Source organism: Engraulis encrasicolus, chromosome 6 (genome assembly GCF_034702125.1).
Source record: "Engraulis encrasicolus isolate BLACKSEA-1 chromosome 6, IST_EnEncr_1.0, whole genome shotgun sequence".
Taxonomy (NCBI): Eukaryota; Metazoa; Chordata; class Actinopteri; order Clupeiformes; family Engraulidae; genus Engraulis; species Engraulis encrasicolus.
This window is the reverse complement of record NC_085862.1, coordinates 27,395,708-27,417,179: the sequence shown is the minus strand read 5'-3', so window position 1 is coordinate 27,417,179 and position 21,472 is coordinate 27,395,708. Positions and strand designations below refer to the sequence as shown.

Below are 21,472 nucleotides of genomic sequence, written 5' to 3'. Positions count from 1 at the left end.
TGGCGGACCGTTCTTGGCTGAAAATGCCCGGCCTGGTTTGTCGTCCCCGTCCAGTCCTCCTAGCTGGGGTGGGGTGTCAGGGGGAGGAGGTGGTGGTGGACCGTTTGTCAAGTGACCTTTTGACGTACCGTGGTCCGGGTCCAGGGTGGAATACATTACGGCAAACGGCACCGGCTTATGCCTCTTGTCAAGCACATTTTTTATAGGGCAGGCCAGGGCACCTGCTCTTTCCAGCCGACACCCCCACCCCACCTCCCTCCTCTGTCTCTCTCTCTCTCTTCCTGCCATTTTATCTCAAATAAACATGCCAGTCTTGTTCCCCCTCAGAGGACACTTTAAAAGAGAAAGAGTGAGATTGGAGGAGGCACAGGTACTGAGTCTCAGGTAACTGTCATATATTTCTCCTATTGCCCTGAGGCAGAGGATATTAAGCAAACACAGTGGAGCGAGTAGAAGAGGCTGAGGCAAAGAGCACAGTGTGGCACCGAGCAAGCAAGCAAGCAAGCAAGCAGCCCCTGAAATAGAAAATCCAGAGAGGAGCGTTTGTGTGGCTGGAAATGTTAATCACATCACATAACGCCATCCGGAAAAATCTGGCTTCCTGAAACCCCCCCCAAATCAATAACTCCCAATTTAAAAAATCTGTTGTGTTGTCGTGAGTGAAGGCATAAATATGACAAAATGTGTGGAAGCTACAGCATAAACAAAACAGAAACACACTCTGCGCCGTCTCCCTCCCAAAACCAAAAACTAGACGGCATGAAAATCCATCATGCTAAGCTGACTCGACTGGACTGAAGTTCTGCGATTGTGTGTGTGTGTGTGTGCGTGCGTGCGTGCGTGCGTGCGTGTGCGTGTGTGTGTGTGTGTGTGAGGGGTACAGTGAAAGCTGGAGTGCTTTTTGTTTCCATGGAGTATACTGTAGGAAATACAGCCTTTGAGCATAACAATGCACCAGCCAAGAACAAGTGATTTGTTTGGACTAATCCAGGTCAGATGCATGGAGATTAGCTGAATGTTCTCTGTGCAGCTCGAGGAGGAAGTCTGAATACTGTTTAGCTGATTCAGGAGCACGGAGGTGACCACACACATGCATACACATACACACAGCCATTATTTCATAGGAAAAAAAGGTGTATTTGTTTATATTACAATTGTAGAAAATAGAACAGATGACGACGTTGACATTTTTATGATTTCACATGATTTGTTCACCTACTATATGAAATTGCCATCACAAACAGAAAAGGTAGCACGATAGGATTTTGATTTTAAAAACATCTTCCCTTTATGGTTACAGTGAGCTCTTTGTCAAAATATATACAGAAATAACAGTTTCAACACTTGTTCCAATGCTGGCTCACTGACAAAGAAATGGAGCTTTGAAAAGTCTCAGTCTCAACCCTGAGTGCACAGGGCCGAGAGGGAATGGCATTGATTGCAGTTGAACTTTGCGGCTCCGTAAAAGAAAAAAAGATATTCCGATCTATTGTTTTCCTTTGAGTACTTGTGTTGGCTGGCATACACTCTCAAATCCTTTATTCATGAGCGTCAGTGTCACATAACCCGCCGGCTAGAAGAGCCCCAACAGGTGATCACCTTACCGCTGGGAGATGTATATTTAGAAAGTACAAAAATATTATCCACTACTCTACTAAGTGCATAGGTACGAAATAGTAAGCATTCCAAACAAAGCTGATCTTCCGTTTGGAATGTACACAGTATTCCAAAACGGAATTCTGAGGAATGTTTGGGTGGTCAGTCCTTGCTCTATATCCTTTAAAATATTTATCTCAAACCTCTTTGGCAGAGCTTGGACAGGTGACAGGTGATTAAGTAACAGAATGACAGTTCATTGAGAGTCTGTCGTCTGGTGTTGGAGGGGGTGTGTCTTGTCCCATTTTCACCAGAAACAATACTAAGACAAAAACAAAACATTCACACACTATTACAATACAAATCAAGAACCTATATGTGCTAAGTAGTGTCGGACAAAAAGGGTTATTCACATAGAAACTTCATTCCTGATTGAGGACTTGCATCAGCTATCACATTAGTAAGGGGACCAGAGACTAAAGCTAGCAGTAAATGAATACTAAAAATACTAGCGCCAGGTCTTAATTAAATCTGGAAATAGTACAACCGGTACAATCCTGTCGTTATCACGATAATACAATCAGATGGTGTAGGGCCATGCTGATAAGTCTGCATTTATTTTCATATCCCACCAAATACTAACAACCCTGGAACTACACTAGATCTGTTCTATATTTAATGTGCTGTGGAAGTCCTGTGGAATTGCATAACTTTGGTATACAGTATATCGCTCCCAAAATAAAAAGGTCAGGTTTGTCAAGCACCGGCAACATGGACTAAACAAACAGGCTTTGGTGTTGCTGTAATCTAAGAGTACTACTACTTGCTATAAAACAAACTCAGCTGTGCAGAGATAGTAGATCAGTAAAGGTGATGGAGAAGCCAGTGAAAAAGGTGATGTAAACGAGGGATTATATATACATTCAAACACTACCTGTAGTCTGGAATGGTACTTCAACGTGTTATTTATACTACTACAGTGCTAGTTTTGCTTCAAGTTGTGCTTTAAACGTCTTCATATTCTCACAAAGTATTAAGGCTTGTTGGCTCAACATGATGTCCTCAATTAGCACAAAGTTCCAAGACACACACAACTTTTATAACACAGGCCCTTCAGAGAAAGACGGACGTAGGTAGTTCAGTCTTCAAAAGAAGTGTGCTCTGTGTGCATGAAGAGGATCATCATAGTCATAGATGACAAAGGGCAAAGTGTTATCGAGTCTGAAGATCTCTTGGAGTCATCTCGTGGAAGAGAAGGGACACACAAAGACCAAAAGGCACACAGAAAAAAAACAATTAAAATGTTCACAAACACACACTATTTTCTCTGTTTTTAAAAAAATGGGAGGTTGTGGAGGGGAAGGTTGGGGGAGGTGTGTCGTGTGTGCGTGAGTGTCGTCAGAGGTTGCCCTCGTCCAACATCTTGTTCACGCCGTCGCAGATCCTCTGGAGGTGCGCGCGGTACACCTCCGTCGGCCCGTAGAGGGTGGCCAGGAATTCGCAGTCCGCAAAGTGGTTGAAGACGTGGTTGATGCGGGAGTGTGACTTGGCGGTGAGGTGGCGGTTGACGGCCTGGTGCAGCAGCTCGCGGCACTCGTTGAGGATGCCGCTCATGACGCGCCGGTCGAAGGTGAACTCGATCTGGTGGAAGCTGACGGCCGTCATGGCCAGCGTGTGCACCTTCCTGCGGAAGCTCTCCACCAGCACCAACTCCTCGCCGCTGAACTGGTTGTTGCGGTAGAGCACGCCCAGCTTCACCACCATCTTGATGAGGTTCTTGATGATCTTCTGCGCCTCCTTGCGGTTGCGCGTGTACTCCTTGGTGACGCGGTAGAGCTCGTCCAGCACCTCGCTGCTGGTGTCGTCGATGAACATGTTGGCCACCGTCTTGTTGGCCATCTTGCTCATCAGCTTCTTCTGGGCCTGCAGCGCCAGGCTCTTGGTGCTGAAGGAATCCATGATGGCTGTAGATGGGTAGGAAAAAAGAGGTTACGTAAGTTCAAGGTCAAAGGGCAATGTATTTATAAAACGCTTTACAAACAGAAGCAGCAGACCAAAGTGCTGTGGATTAAAAAAATGGAGGCAAAAGTTTAACGCAAACATATTCCAAACTTAGTGCTGAAGGAATCCATTATATCTGAATAAGGAGGAGAGGTCAAGGCCAATTTATCTAAAAAAGCACTTTACATCAAAGTGCTGTGGAAATGAAGGCAAGAGTTTAAAAACACTATTCTTCATTTTGAGAGATTTGTGAGGTTTTTTTTTGCCATCCCTACAACTGATAGAAATCATTATGTCCCTTGCAGAGAAGACATTCACAGCATATCATAAAAGACCAACATGAGACAAAGACTTAAAACACAAAAAACTCTCTGAAATACATCTGAAAACATCAAGACATCACTCAAAAATCCTCTTGAAACTGCAGCATTCAAATTGGTCCCACGTTTTCATTCAGTTCAAAACAATCGACTTTCAGCCAAAAATTCTCAACAGTGAGCAAAACATCGGCCTGGATTGTGTTTTTAAAAAAAGTCAGCAGCACATACGCGAGGAGAGGGATGAGAAATACCAATCATCTCACGCAGGGGCAGCCTGCAAGACCACCTCTGAAACATCCTGCGGTTCCTTTCAGAGCACCAAACCATCAGGGGAGAGAGAGAGAGAGAGAGAGAGAGAGAGAGAGAGAGAGAGAGAGAGAGAGAGAGAGAGAGAGAGAGAGAGAGAGAGAGAGAGAGAGACAGAGGTGGGGCAATGAGTTATCAGTACGCTGCCTGCCAACACGCTGTGACTCACTGCTACTTCATGCGTTGATATTCGCCAACAAAAACTAAAAAAAAAAAATCTTCGGAGGAGGAGGGAGGAGCAGAGCTCTGGTGTTAAAATGGACTCCAAAAGAAAGAAGAGAAGGGCCCCTGAATGAAGCACTGCCAATGGTACTGCTGACAAGACTAAAATGGGAAATGTCAAACATGGTTTGAAAAAGAGGTCCTTTCAATCCTTTTCAATCTATGAATCACTTCCATATCGGGTTCAGATAACAACTCACCCAACGTTATATATCTAGTTAGGTTGAGTCACACTTGTTAAACTTATTTTAAAATACAAAAAGGCAGCAAAGGGGTATCTCTGTATCTCTGGCTCTGATGCAAGCATAAAGTCAGTGGCAATTTTTGCACAACCATGTAAACTACTAAAGCAAGAAGTGGATGCACTTGAGCATTTTTAGGAAGGAAATTTCCGACCTGAATCTATCTGCATTACCGGCACTTTCATTTTTTGTACTGCATGGCAGGCAGCAATGTCACGCCAATTATAATGTGCTCCGTATGAGATAATTCATTTGTATTCTGAGACGATGTCCCTCAAAGAACACAATTTGCATTCTCTCATGTATGCTTGCCGTGCCGTGCCGTGCCAGTCTCTCCTTTTCCCATGGAAAAAAAACTTCAGCCATATAAACGGTAGGAAGAGTTCCCCAGTAACGACATGAGAGGAATAGCTCTCTACCTCAGTTAATCAAAAATGTCAGGAGGGGATCAGGACGAAATGCTTTGAGGATTTAGGAGAGATCATGATATTAGGGAGCAGATATCAAAGAACTTCCCTCCATAGGTACGTATGCGTATATTCCTCTCTGTGTCATCATCCACAGTCTCAGGCACGCCAACAAGAAAATGACACAGGCAGCTTGTGAAAGATAAACAATTTATATGTATTTGTCACCTCATTAAATATCAACTTTCAAGGCGTACAGCCAAAATCGATTCAGCTCGATGGGCTAGCTGCTCAAATTAAATCTGATGTGCATAATTTTGGGTTGGGAGTTGGCACAATCCTTCCAAGAGTTTGCACTAGAGCACACAGAGCTGAGCAAAAAAAAAAAAAAAAGCAAGTGTGCCATTGGCTGGCATACAAGCCTTTTTTTTTATCTCTGCGGCTGTTTCCTTAGAGCAAATGATGTGGAGGAAGAGTAGAGGGAGCAGGAGGAGTGGTAGTGGTTGGGGACAGGGTGGGCTGCCTGAACTAAAGTACTGTTTAGAATCATGGGGATGCTTGAAAATGAGTCTGAATTACAATATTTTGGCTCCTTAAATAATAACTGCCAATTGCAACATGCAGTTACAATGATCACACTACCCTGGACTTGTCAGTACCTGAAAATCATTTTTTTCCTTCAGCCTTTTCAGAGATCCTGGTCATTGTAATTGGTTAGAGAATGTTTACATTTAAAAAAAAACATCTTGATTTATTCCCAATAACATCCAAAAGGTTATGCAACATCAGCAGACAACTAGCAAACACCCTTTGGGATAATATTTGGAGTAGGTCTATGTTAGGGAGGTTTTTAATGTAAACAAAGTCTGCCCCCATTAGAATAGCTCAGATCTCAGAAAGGGCTAAGCCGAAAAATGCAGCATCACCGGGTACTGACAAATCACGGGTAGTGTGAGCAATACAACAGCATATTGAAATTGGCAGAAGTGCTCCTTTTCAAATAACATACAATCACAATCAATCAATCAATCACTTGATCTGGGCTGATGTTGTTTACCTTACAGTTGTCTGGCATGAGAGCACCAATTGCCATGATATTATCCCATGGACGCACAACCTAGCTAATTAATTAACATGTTGTTAAGGGCGCACCCTTTCTTTTTTTAGTGACACCTAAACAAGGTTGGAGGTTTCAAATTGCCACCTACATAAAGCCCCTTGCTTCTCACCTCCCATTCAACCTGTGCGCCCGCTGGCACCAGTGCTCAAAATCATGCCAATGAGCCATACACTACACGACACACAGGACCAATTCAACTCCTTTCATTATCCCAGCATCACACGTTCATCATCCTTCGTAATACTCACTAGTTGGCACTTACAATGTTGCTTCATCATTGCAATAAAATATTTTTGTATGGCTTGTAGGTATGACACACTGCAAAATCTCTGAAGGCTCTGAGGTAAATATCTGATTTTATCCTGCAAGCATGCCAAAAATCCATACAGAATCCAACAGACTGCCGATGCAGAAAGATTACATGCTGAAAAATCCTTCTACACAGTATTCTACTTTCTAAAATACTGTTTTCTTGGTCATTCTGAGCTGGAAGCCCTATAATAAACAAATTCTGACATATCTTAAAATGTGTGCAATGCATAATGGCGGCCCGCCATAGTTTAAATTTGGCCGCCATAGTTTACGAAAATGTAAAAAAAAAAAAAAAAAAATGAATTTGAATTACGATTTCCTTCGCATTTTCCTCCAGGGGTAAATACATCCTATAGAGAAAACCACAAGTGCTTGAAAGACAGAGGGATCAAAAGCCTAGTCAAGTTGTTGTAGTTAACTTGGGTTTGGGAGCAATATAAAAAAAACCTCAGAGAAGGGACAGTTGGGATGAGTTTACCAACACTCCTCAGGCTTTGTTTTACAGTTGTAATGAGTTTGGTGACAGGCCTTCATTGACACAGCAGAGGAGACATCGGGCTGCATATAGAAATTCATGTGTAATGAATGTGAATATAGACATAAATGTGTAATATGTTGTTCAGCCCTTTTAATGGGAGGAATTTGGAAAAAACTGGCCCTGTGACCAGCACCCCTCATGTAGAATGTGTACGCCTAGGCCTACAGATATGTGTGGGGGAAAAGGCATAGCCTACCCTCTAAGACCCTTTTTGTCTATGCGTTAACAATTTCACAGTGCTCTTAATTTCTTATCTCTGCTCCGATTTTGTTTTATTATTGTTTTCATTACCTAGACCCCTGCATGAGGGACGAATGAAACTGTGTTGTAAACAGAAATTATTCACTGTACTGCATTTTTTGACAATGACAATGTACTACTATTATACAGGTCATGGGTAACATCTTATGTAGCCTTATTTCTCAAAATATAAATGGCTGAAATATAGGCCCAGGCCTACAGTTTCTCCATGCGCCAATGTCATACTGTAGACATTGTTTGCCGTTTTGCATTTACGCTGCGAATACAACCCCCCCCCCCCCCCAAAACCCGGCTGCCCCCATAGTTTCCAAAATTTCTGTGGGAAACACTGTATCCCCAATGCTCTTTCTGCTATTGTTCCTTTAACCCCCACCCCACAAACACATTACTACCCACCCGCACCCCCACCCCACCCACACACGCATATGCATCGTACAGGCAGACAACTGTGATTTCACTGCATGGTTTCACTTTATTACTTGTAATAATTGTGTGAATGTGACAAATAAATCGCCTGGTATCCTTTTATCCTTGCATGATGCATGAAAAATAAGTAAGGATTGAGTAACACAATGCCTAAGCATGTCACACCACAGAACATGAAGTCACACCACAGGAAATGCACTGCATTGTGGCCATTTTAGTCATTTTGTATTCGTGACTGACCTCCGAGCTCATGCCAACTAGATAATGATATTGTGTTTAACCTTAATATGACCTTTTCATTCATAAAAAAACGTTTTTCCTTCCATAAGAGCAGTCACACCACGGGACACCATAAATGAACCTAAGCATTGTGTGACAGAAACATTGCAATATGTAGACAAATTAAGAGGTTAATGGTCACTTTAAACTTCTACAGCACTCTCCAATAACTGAGGTACTGACTGGTAGGAGCTTGTCTTTAAGACCCTTGTAGTTGGCCTTGCAGCTGCCCATCCACAAACCTGACATAAGTTACATGTCACCCCGCAGGACACAATTCGTGTTACGAAATTAAACCTGTAGTTAATATTACTGTATTGAGTTTTTTTCACATTCATATTTTTTAATATAAGGTTAATATTTATGCAATCATGCCAAATGCTTTATACATTTTTATAAAACATTTTTTTATAAATAAAATTGTATTAATGTTACAGTCACACCACAGGACATTTGGCATATAAACCTTTCCATAAATCTGAACAAAAATGTTTCTTCTCATCTAAGATTAATATGAAACATGATGTACCACATCTTCGTTCATTTACATTTGTTTTCAAGAGGAATAATATCAATTTTGTAGGTTTTTAAGTAATGTTACGTAAAAACAGGGCGTCATGTCAACCACACACAATACATTGAAAGCACCTGGCAAAAACATGGTACCCTGTTCTCTGGATGCAGAACAAATCTTAGTCTTTTAAGATTTAATGTTGGCCAATAAAAACATCTGTATACATTGGAGTTTACATGACTTCGCTGATGAAAAACATTACATAAGCCGATATAGCTAGAAGTTGATCTTGATCTATCTAAACAAAAGACCCTAAATTTGTCATTGTGTGGTGTTCAATTTCCAATACAACCAAACAAGAGTCATTTATATAGAAAGAGTAAATCAAAGACATCCTATGCGGTCCGCCATCTGGGACTCGAACCCATGACCTCAACACCCCTCCGGCACAGGAGCACAGACGCAAAACCACTGAGTTAAACAGTATAGGCCGAGACCTCAGTGGCAATAGCATCAGTATGAGGCTTCGAGTGGGAGGTATAGGGCCTATATACTGACGTTCTACTGCCGAACGAACTCTGCTAGATGGCATCCGTTACACAAACTGACTGCTACAGGCAACTGAGAAAATAAGCAAGCTGTGCAACTTTTGGCCGGGCTTACATCTCATTCTAACTTCTTATTCAAAGGCTGTTGCAGCATACATGTTGATGTGCTTTTGCATATGGCTCTGCATAGCCATTACACAGCACATAGTTGCACGCTGATACACATTGGCACTTACAAAAAACAATCGAAGAGTACCATTGTCAAGGCAGTTGATGCATTTAGTTTGGGACCAAAGTGTCCGTGTTCTGTTTCACTGACTTGTATGCAAGTTCTTTGATGGTTCACTGTTTGTTCAATTTCCAGAACTACCATACCGTGTTCTTCATGTACTAACCCCAACTCCGATGAAGTTGGGACGTTTGGTAAACAGTGAATAAAATCAAAATGCTATCATTTTCAAAACACTCAATCTATTCATTAGATGGAGAATAGTGAAAAGACAACATATTAAGTGTTAATACCGAGAAAAAATATTGTTTTGGGGGACATATGTACTCATTTCTAATTTGAGAAACACGTCTCAAAAGAGTTGGGACGGGGACAATAAATGGCAGCAAATGTCGAGGAAGACTAAAAACAAAACAAAAGACAACACTTAACAGTTAAATACATTAACCGATGAGATGATTTTATATAAAAAACAGTGTTAATTCCTATCTTGGACATGATTTCACCAGCTTAAATGGTGGGTGTATTCCTTGTCATGTTTTGCAATGTTTTCCTTTCTGTAGTGCTTACAGTGTGACAGGTCTTGACCAAAAACCCACCATTTTATCACATGCTGGTCCTTATGATGGAGCCAAACTGTTAAAACATAGTAGAGAATGCAATTTGACCTTACTATGTGGCAGTAATCGAAGATCTCCCTTCAAAATATAATGCATGAGTGGCTTTTCATGCTGTTTAAAACCCATTTATACCATTCAGCACTGTATTTAACTCTACAGATGAGTGAGAACATCTTAACCAATGCACTACTGCATCCACATGCCATCATGGAGGCTGACTTTTGAAGCTAGCACTAACACAAGTTGGATGGTCCATTTTCACTGTAGCACAGGATGTGCAATGCTCTATTATTGTCAAAAAGAATGGACTTCTACAACTTCTGCTGACTTCTGTAAGCAAAGGACAGTTTCCCATGTCTTCTGGGTCTATTTCAAGTGAGCTCAGGTGCTTAGGAGAATGTTAAACCCCTGTGTCATTTTCATGCATTAAGCATTCTTAATATGGTCAATTTTCAATAGCTCTAGCACTCCAGGAATTAGAGTGAGACTACAGCCAATATATATTTCATGATGTCATGAACCTATACAACGATTTTATTAACAAACATATGTCTTATATACACTAAATCGTGGTAAATCAAAGGGAATTCAAAAATGTATGTAATAACTATGGTAATTATTCCCTTTGCATCTTTAATTCTGAGTGACTCAGCCTCTCTGTGATGATCTTATACCTGGACACCTATATTGTCCGTCAGTACAATTCATTTTGAAATGTTCTTCTTTGTTGTTATATCTTATTTGGATGTTTACTAAATTTCACTGATCCCCGTCCCAACTCTTTTGAGACGTGTTGGATTTATCAAATTAGAAATGAGTACATATGTCCCCAAAAACAATATTTTTTCTCGGTTTTAACACTTAATATGTTGTCTTTTCACTATTCTCCATCTAATGAATAGATTGAATGTTTTGAAAATGATAGCATTTTGATTTTATTCACTGTTTACCAAACGTCCCAACTTCATCGGAGTTGGGGTTTGTAGCAAACATTTTATTCAAAGCCTGTTCCTGAAATGTTTATAATGCCTTGGCTACACGTATGTGAGTATTTCTGTTTACATATGGGTGGTTGACGTGACGCCTTGTTTTTAACACAACATTGGATAAAAACCTACAAAACTGTTATTTCTCCTCTTAAAAAACAAATGTAAATGAAAGATGTGGTACATTATGTTTCATGTTAGTCTTAGATGAGTAGAAACATTTCTGTTAAGATTTATGTAAAGGTTTATATGTCAAATGTCCTGCGGAGTGACTGTAACATTAATGAAACCTGGAATATAATATACAGTATATAAATATAAATTAACCAACAACATTTACATAATTTATGAAGCATTTGGCATGGTTGCATAAATATTAATTTTATATTAAAATATATGAATGTGAAAAAAACTCAATACACTACAAGTTCAATTTCGTAACACAAATTGCTTCCTGCGGGGTGACCTGTATATCAGGTTTGTGGACGGGCAGCTGCGAGGCCAACTGAAAGGGTCTTAAAGACAGGCTCCTAACCAGTCAGTACCTCAGTTATTGGAGAGTGGTGTGGAAGTTTAAGGTGACTATTAACCTCTTAATATGTCTACATATTGCCATGTTTCTGTCACGCAATGCTTAGGTTCATTTTATGGTGTACTGTGGTGTGACTGCTCTCATAGAAGGAAAAAAAAAAGTTTTTTTATAAATGAAAACACATATTAAGTTTAAAGACAATATCATTATCTAGTTAGCATGGGCCAAGAGGTCAGTAATGTATACAAAAGGATTAAAATGGCCACAATGCAGTGAATTTCCTGTGGTGTGACATGCTTATGCAATGTGTTACTCAATACTTACTTGTTTTAAATGTGTCATGCAAGGATATAAGGATACCAAGAGATTTATTTGTCACATTCACACAATTATTACAAGTAATACAGTGAAACCATGCAGTGAAATCACAGTTGTCTGCCTGTACAATGCATAGGTGTGTGTGTGTAGGGGTGGGGGTGTGGGTGGGTAGTAGTGTGTGTGTAGGGTGGGGGTTAAAGGAACAATTGTACAAAGAGCATGGGGGATATGTTTGTGCAGAATATTAATAATTGTATTGTATCCTACAGAAATGTCACACCAAGGATATCCCACCGCAGGGCACATTTTCGCAAAAATGGCAAAAATTAGGCGAAATTCCACTGACCACTAAGAGCTTTATTTTTTTCATTTTTTTTCCAAATTTTTCCATCATTTTTTTCAGGAATTGGATTTTTTTTTTTACGCCCTTAAACGTCGCCAACCACCCATCTACACACGGCATGTGGATAAAAAACACCATTGTGACTAACCAGCATTTTTTAGTTGCCTAAAATAGGTCATTTTAAAACCAAAGTTTTGAGAGGAGACTCGTTTTAAAATCTCTATAAATCTCTGTTTATGTGTACACAAAAGGCCCAAACGCATGGATTTAAAATAAATCCATATATGTATAAATAGGGTCTAGGTTTCCCCCTACTCTTCCAAGACTTAAATGAAGTAAGCAACAAGGGCCCAGCAGTAGTCTTTGAAACATCATGTACTTTGCCTCCACTGCCACCTGCCCATTCTGAAATGTAAAAGCTTTTACCTTCCTTCCTCATCTTTAGGGACATTGGAACATTGAGAGTCTAAAAAACGTTTTCAAGCGTTATTATGGGAATGGAATGGTGCGCCAGACACCTGTAGGGTACATTGTTGCCACAGTGGTTCTTTTGAAGGCAAAAATGCATTACGGTATGTTATGCAACTAAACATCAGAGCCATCACCAGTCAGTGTCTTATTTGGTCAAAGAACTGTTTCCACCAAATTCAGCACCACCTTGGGTTTTGCACTATCCCATTCAGGAGTTGAGTAAAGTGCCAAACTGACTTTGAACTTTGACCCATCCCAGTCTAATATATTCATTTTGACCCCATTAAACGTATCATATTTGGCGAAGATGTTTTCTGGGGGTGAAATATGACTTGATCTGACATTGACCAATAAAGATATCTGTACACACATCAGAGTTCACATGAACTACATCAACATCATCCAATGTTTGACATGTTTTGACATGTTTTTCGCACAGCAACCCTAACTAAACAGAAGCTCCTAAGGGCTTCAAAGCTTGTTCAGTTTCCGATACTATCCAATCTGAGGCCTTTCATACAGCAAGCAGGCTGCTACAGGCAACTGAGAAAATAAGACAGCTGTGCAATTTTTGGCTGAGCTTGCATCTCGATTCTAACATTCAAAGCCTATTACAGCATAAATGTTGAGGTGTTTTGCATATGGTTGCTACATAGCAATTGCACAGAGTTGCACTCACAAAGTACGACCAAAGAGTACTCGTATCAAGGCAGTTTACACATAAAGCTTGGTAGAAACAAAGAAACTTGTTGCTTCAACAAAAAAATAAGCAATCCAAAATCCATAAGCTTACTTAAAATCAAACAGGCTGCCAATGCCTTGAAAGATTACACTATTATAGATTTACAAGCAAAGCTGTAAATTCAGGATTAAGATAAAGAAAAGCAAATGGGTGCAAAATAAGCAGGCTAACCAAGGTGTACTCATTTCAAGGCAGTCGATGCACGAAAGTAGGTAGAAACACTACAAAAAATTACTGCAGATTTTGCAGACTATGAAAACTATGGGTAAACAAGAAACTGCATAAGTAGCCTATATTTCACCCTTTAACTTCATATCCCACCTCTCTTACAAAGGCAACAACAAGGGCCCAGTCTTTAATACCAGCAATACATTTGGCCTCAACAGTCATCAACAGCATTGTAAGGGTTAATTCTGAAATGGCAAGATGGCATAGCTGACCTTTCTTGGCTTTAAGAAGAACATTCCAAGACGAAACAATTTTTATTAAAGTCGAAACAATGTTAATATGAAAATGGTGTGCCTTAAGAATGAGGTGCCAGAGACATACATGTACACTGTTACAACAGTAATTGGGCGTCACTGGGCGTCAATAAGGCATGTCCATGTTATTCAACCAGATATCTGACCCATGCAATCTACCTAGCTTGTGCCAAGGAATCGAGGAACAACACATTCAGCACGTCATGAATTTTGTAACCTACTTACCATCTCATTCAAGAATAGAGTAGTGTAGCAATATGTTGCAAATTGACCTTCAACTTTGACCTTCAAGAATCTCCTCTCACTTTTTCACCCAATTCAACAATTAAATCACATTTGAAACACTCATCTCAAGATATTTGTGGCATTCAGAGCCTAAATTGAATGCTACCATGGCCTTGGTCTTTTATGTCCGACCTAACTTTAAATCGATTCCAGGTTAGCATTTGCAGCCTATGGTACCTCCGAATCACCTGTTGTCAAGACTCCAAATTAACTTTTTTCATCACCAGCCAAAATTCATCTTAGATGTTAATCTTACTAGCCAAACACACACTCACTAATGGGCAAAAGTGGCAAGTACTTAAGTTGATCTTTTCCATCAACCAATTTGAAATGTCGCCAGCATTTGGCCAGTTGGCTGGTGTTAATTCAGAGCCCTGCCTGTTGTCCTTCACAGTTTCATTCCACAGGCTGTGGAGATGCTCAACACTTCTCCCCTTTCTAAGCCCATCACCATCACCGTGATGGCAAGGCAATGGTCCCCATCATCAGCTATAGGCTCCTTAGCCTACGTCATAACCACCACGGCAGCACCTTTTCCCACAGGTTGTAATTTTATCATTAAGCTTTTACCCCATATTTTCCACACTGCACTGAAGGCAGCGGCCATTGTGGCACCATGTCTGAGTGCTACTGTGTGCGCGTCCTCTACTGTGCACCGCTCCATGTGGCCTTTTTGAAGTGTGTCAATAATGACTCTGAAGGCTACCAGCTCTTGCGTCTGTGGCACTTTGGTCATCAATAGTACCTGTAAGTTGCTAGGAGGTAATTCCATTCACTATTTTTAGACAATCTAGAGCATTTATGGCCCTAAGGCCGTCTTATTCGGCCCTGACATTATTTCAATGTTGTGCATTAATGTTGTGCGTTGTGTTTCACGTGAAATATGACATGTTTTGTAAAGAAATGTTAGAAATTACATTTGCAATACAATTAAGTTATATTTTCAGGGGACCTAGTGAAGGTGGGGGTCTGTTGTAAAGGCTTCAATATAGGCCTAAAGTGCAGGGGGAAATCCTGGTTTGTGTTTATAGTACAGCCCTTGGAGGACTTTATAACATTTTAAGTGGCCCCTCGAATGAAAAAGGTTTCCCACCCCTGATCTACAGAGTGGACTTACGAGCGGGAAAAATTAATCTATTGTAAAAATAATAGTAATAAAATAATTACATTACAATAAGTACATACATAATAATTACTATAATATATATACATATCTTTTTTCTTCTTTTTTCTATAGCAACACGTCAAGAGAGTGAAACGACAGATATTACAAAATGTAAACCCTCAAAAACACATAAATTGTACAATTATTTTCGTTTTTTAAGAGTTCCATTCAGTCCTGTTTGCTTTTTGCGCACTGAAGCCAAGTGAAATGCTGCATATTAACAATAATAAACTTGGTATGGGGTGCCATGACTCAGTGGGCTAAGGTGCCATACCAGAAAGACGGATACCAGGGTTCAATTCTAACCCGAGGTCATTCCCCAATCCTGACTCGTCTCTCTCTCTCTCTCTCATTTCCTCTCAAAATCACTCATTTTTTTTAACAAAGAAGAAACTTGGTGAATGAAAAAGTTATTTCTTTGTTGTCTGAACAACATTCGCATTGAAAAAAGAAAAAAAAAACAAAAAAAAAAACAATGGTGATGTTGTTGCTCCAGATGGAAGGCCACAACATTTGAGGTAGGTAATGGCATATTGGCGCGCAGGGCTGGACTGGGGGAGAAATAGGTCCTGGGCATTTTTGGCTGAAAGCGCCCCCCCCCCCCATAATTAGCGGCGCACAACTGACTCACCTGTGGGCCCCGCACCCTTGTGGGCCCCGCACCCTTGTGGACCCCTATTTTCAGAAATGTAAAAAAAATATATATATATGACGAGTTCAGATGCAAAACCCCCTAAGTGCCTTTTCAGAAAATAATCTTACTTCATTTTTATTTAATTCAAAGCTATCAAAATTGCATATTTTTTATTTTATTTATGTAATATAACTATTTATATTTATTATCAAGTACTTGAATGTAAACCAAACCAACAACGGGCTTCTCTGAAAATATAGAAGTGCAGGTGTTCAGAAATGGAGTTAGGGGGTTTTGCATCTGAACTCTTCATATATATATCTTTTTTTACATTTCTGAAAATAGGGGCACACGATGGTGTGCGGCCCACCAGGAAATGCCCGCTATGCTGCCAGATGGCCAGTCCAGCCCTGTTTGGTGCGTACTGTAGATGGAGGGAAGGTCTCGGCGTATAGCCTGCTGCGAAGAACCTGACAGGAAAATAACACAAAGGGAGAGACGGAGATGGATCTCCTGCCAGGCGCATCGACCATAGAATTTGGTTTATACAATTTCCACCAATATCAATATTCCTTGCCCGCGCAGCAATAAATCCTCCCTCACTCTACTCCACTTGTGTCCCATGCAGCAACACAAAACACAAACGGGTGTTAGTGTTCGAGCGGCCGGCAAGACTGTGGGAATTCACGCTGATGTTTTCTGGCACATATGGAGTCGTGTACAAAACGGTTCTCGCCCCCCTTCCAAGCTAATTGAAACAATGGGTCAGCAAAACAAATAGGTCTTGAGCAGGGTTGCCAGGTGAGGTTGATGATTTCCAGTCCAAAAAATGCTCAAAACCCGCCTGGAAGCACTAAATCCCGCCCAATTCTATTGATTTCTATGGCAAAAATTGGGTGGGTTTTTCTCCTAAATGCCATTTTACCCGGATGTCACACGGCCATCCTAAGCAGCCCAATTGGACGGGAAACCGCCCAATCTGGCAACACTGGTCTTGAGTCCATAACACCCACCACCTCAACATTGACTCACCCTTGGAGATCGTATATACAACACAGCACAGCATCCAGCATCTAGCTCCATGGTGACTGGGGGATTACTGTGTTTGGCCAGACAACTGAAGTTTTTGAGAAGATTGAGTGGAGGTCTGTGTGTGTGTGTGTGTGTGTGTGTGTGTGTGTGTGTGTGTGTGTGTGTGTGTGTGTGTGTGTGTGTGTGTGTGTGTGTGTGTGTATGTGTGGTGTGTGTGGTGTGTGTGTGTGTGTGTGTGTGTGTGTGTGTGTGTGTGTGTGTGTGTGTGTGTGTGTGTGTGTGTGTGTGTGTGTGTGTGTGTGTGTGTGTGTGCCCTTGCTAGCTGATTGTATCAGGTGGAATAGACTGTCAGATTGTATTCACCTGAAGACTGCAACACAAGTCCTCCAATCAAGTTCTGCTTCACACTTGAAGGGAAAAAACTCCAGACCAGGAGCTAGATGCCGTCTGTCACCACCACAGCAAAAAAAATCAACTGTGTGGCACTACACTTCTGAGAAATCGATTGTGGAGAGCACTATAGTATTTGTTTTTTTCCCCCTCTCTTCTCAGGCTTTTTCTCTATTCTTGCTTTGTTACATAAGAGAGCAAATCACATCACTATGCTGGATGGGTGGATGGATGGTGGAGCGGGAGCTTATTTAGCATTGCTGTGATGTGATGTGTGTGTGCCTGTCTCTCTCTCATCCTCCCACCAGCAAGCCAAGCAAAGGCTTTGAACAGACTGTTAGAGAATGGAACAGGCCCCACCGCTTCCAACAACAAAACAAGACAGGCAACGTTCAGCGTGCTCTCAGGACACCTAAACATGCCTGTGGCGCCATAAATTATTGAGAATCGGTGATGTCAAATAAATAATAAGTCGTTAATTATGCTCAAGTGGGCTGTAGGCTGCACACTGCCAAACTCCAAGAAACTGGTGTGTGAGCTTGTTGTGGGGAAACCAAGGACTACACCAAAGGCCTTGTTAAAACAGAGCCCTATTCTTCTTCAAATAAAATGTGAATTAACTTGAAGATGACAGGACATCGATGGGGATGGAGTGGATGTGTTAGGAGGAGTGCTAGTCTCTCCACCAAGTTTTCTGCAATGGCACCCCCACATGGTGTTGACGTGCACCTTCTGCCCACTCAGAGGGGATGTGTGAGCAACATTGTTTGAACGTCCTATTGTTTGTGATAAGAATAGCCATCATGACTGGTTTTCCATGTTGAGAGTAAGATCACTGCAGTATGTGCTAGCCTGCCAATGGAAAAATACTCAGAGATAAATCCATAATCATAAAAAACTATGAAATCACTAAGGAGCCTCAGTGTCAAGATGCATGTGAGGCACCAGCCACCATCTGAAATTAATGAGAAAATATTCAGAAATGAGTGTTTGCATGCTGAAATGCTTCAGGCGCTGGTTGCTGTGAACACAGGGAAAAATAATAAAATAATTCCAAAGGACATTCTTGAAACCTGCTGACGGCAGGAATCAAAGAGCAAATCTGTTAATGTTTCCTTGGTAACAACTGCAACGGCGTGCTACTCAACTGACCTTTGCTGTGTAGTAAGCAGGTCAAACATATCATCTTGTCTGTAAATAAATTACTGTACTCACCACTCCGCTTCACACAACAACGCGTAGGCTATAGGCCCATTATTTCTGACTTATAGCCAAGCATCAAGAATATTAGAAATCAGACTTGGCACCACCACTGTGCATAACTGTTCAAATCTGTTCAAGTCCAAGTATTTGAATATCTGTCTTGATATTGTAATCATAGTAGGCCTATTTTAAGATGGCCCTATTATGGCACTGAATTAATATTCCATTTTAAGGAAAACCTGTAGGCTATTACAACTTAAATCACTTACAATAGGCAGCAATACTAGCCTACAGTTTACTGATTATTTCATGTAATATGTAACCACTGCAAGCAGCCAGGCTTACAAATATTCATTCATATAGCCTACCAATCACAGAGAGCGTGTGTGTCCTGGCGCAGCTCTGCGTACAGAGTTGGGGTAACATGCAAACAATTATCCCTCTCACACCCCTGACCCACATAGCAGATGGTGACATGACATGAGTTCATTCAATCACCCCTCCATGGCGTTTTGGCCGCAATGAACCATTGCATACATATACAAACAAAAGTGGTACACCAGAGAGAACAATGCAGAATATTCAGGATATTTATCTGTGTGGCTCTGGTTCAAACCAGCGTTTTGGCTGCGTGTATTAATTAACAATGCAAACAGTCTGGACCGACGATAGAACACATGAACAGCAATGGGACTGATTATTGTCGACAGACACTTACGCAAATACAAGTCATCCAAAGCATGTTAGCGCGATAAAAGCACCGATTGGAAGAACACATATCATACACACAACTTCCTTACCTCCCGTTGGATTTCTTAACTTTGAACCGGATACGGGAGAGGGAAAACCGTGGTGATGAAGGCTGCAATGTTGCTGGGCTCCGTTCAGTAAGGATCAGGATAAACGTCGAATCTTCATGATGTCAACAAAAAGCAAACCAGTTGGCAAAGGGAATGTAACACCCGACTGCGCTAGAGGAAGCAAGTTTTGGGTCTCGTAACCCCTACAATGTGTCTGTCTGGGTTGCTGTAAATAATTGAAACAGTATTTTCTTCCCTATGTTTCCAGATCGGTTACAAGAGTGAGTAATCTGACTCCTCCTAGCAAAAAAGTTTCAAAGTTGAGGGTCTTGAGAACATGCAGATTGATAGTAAACTGGGCCAATCATTGCACGGAGCTGGGGTTCATGGGGCCAATCATGAATGGCAAATAGTTCGTTACAGCGTCATTCTCCCTGCCCACGTTCGGTTTCCAGTAATTATCCTCATTTAGGTTCGAAATCCAAGGCTGAGAATTTCCCCAAAGGAAGCTGCATTAGGGCGAACAATGCAGAGGAACTTTGCCACTTTTCTTTAAACAAAAAGCTGAGGTCTATATATCACACGAACTAACAAGTGGAGACAGATGGCCGACTGGAGTGTTGGTTATCCTGGGGTTGGCGCTCTGCTGCTCTTATTGCGCCTCGCATTGCGCGCCTTGGCACACGTCTCTCTCTCTCTCTCTCTCTCTCTCTCTCTCTCTCTCTCTCTCTCTCTCTCTCTCTCTCTCTCTCTCTCTCTCTCTCTCTCTCTCCTCTCTCTCTCTCTCACACACACACACACACACACACACACACACACACACACACACACACACACACACACACACACAGAGCTGATTATAAATCCAGACGGGCCATAGGATAGGTGCACACTGCACAGAAGCCGGATGTTTTCTGGACAGCAATGTTGTTATTTTCCGTTCCATGATGGACTTCGCAGGAAGTCTGAAAAAAGAATGCCTTGTAGCCGCTTAGTCACAATGGGCCAGGTTTAGGCCTATACTTGGATAGGCTACTTACTAACTTTACTTCAAGCTTTGCTTCAAGAAAACATATAAAAATATCAAGAAAATATAATGTAAGTAGCATACTATCAATAAAACTGAAATAAAAAACAAAACTCTACAATTGTGCAAATTGTAAATAAAAAATGTTTATTGTAAAAAAAAATGTTTTAGGCCTAATATTTAAAAAAAAACTGCATGAAAATGCAATAGATGAAGTATGCGTTGCTGATGCCAGCATCACATAAGAATGCCTGTTCAAAAGTATAGTCAAAGTCGTTAAGTGCTTGCACACTTGTAGTCGCCCAAGGCATAACCTGCCCAGCCAGCTATTCCGTTGACCCATATTCTAAGTGCCAAGTAGGGAACCCGTCCTGCCTTTCAGCCTGATGTAGAGGAGGGCAGTGAGTGGACTGTTTTCATCACCCCCTTTCTGTTGTTCCTCAACATACACACCTCCAAACATCCACATTACATTTGTGATATAATCATCAGTTTACAAAGTGACCACTGCACACATGGAGCCGCAGTCAGCAGTTGTCGTGGAGATGATCTGTTGTTGCGGTGCATGCGCTTTGGAACCTCCACAGGCAACAGGGGAGGAATGCCAAGGCTGTGCAGCTTGGAAAGCGGTCGGAGACTGGGCACGGAGGAAGCCACAGGCTGACAGAAGTGCAGCCACAAAGCAACGAGCTGGTGAAGTAAGTGGTTGGACCACATGCTGGCAGGCTCATGTTGCATGTTCAGCTGCTGGCAGTGCAACCATGGGCCATGGGAGCTGCTGCAGGTCCTCAGACCAAACAAGGCATCAGTTCTAGCCTGATGTTGGGTAGTCGGGCAGTCATGGGTAAGTGATTAGGGCGTCAGACTTGTAGCCCAAAGGTTGCTGGTTCGACTCCCGACTCGCCAGGTTGGTGGGGGCAGTAAATAACCAGTGCTCTCCCCCATCCTCCTCCATCACTGAGGTACACTGAGCGTGGTACTGTCCCACCGCACTACTCCCTTGGGGCGCCATTTGGGGCTGCCCCCTTGCACGGGTGAGGCATAAAAATGCATTTTGTTGTGTGTGCAGTGAACACTTGTGTGTTGTGGAGTGCAATGACAATGGGAGTTGGAGTTTCCCA

The 21,472-nt window shown here is 41.6% G+C and overlaps 1 protein-coding gene across 1 annotated transcript; it reads right to left on the bottom strand.

The window, feature by feature from the left end:
- Window positions 1-2,184: 2,184 nt before the first annotated feature.
- Window positions 2,185-19,912, bottom strand: tnfaip8l1 (tumor necrosis factor, alpha-induced protein 8-like 1). The gene is made up of 2 exons (XM_063201113.1): window positions 19,325-19,912; window positions 2,185-3,560 (listed from the first exon to the last, which is right to left on the bottom strand). The coding sequence occupies exon 2, from the start codon at window positions 3,553-3,555 to the stop codon at window positions 2,995-2,997; it is 561 nt and encodes a 186-aa protein (XP_063057183.1). The 5' UTR covers window positions 3,556-3,560; window positions 19,325-19,912; the 3' UTR covers window positions 2,185-2,994.
- Between the last annotated feature and the right edge of the window lie 1,560 nt (window positions 19,913-21,472).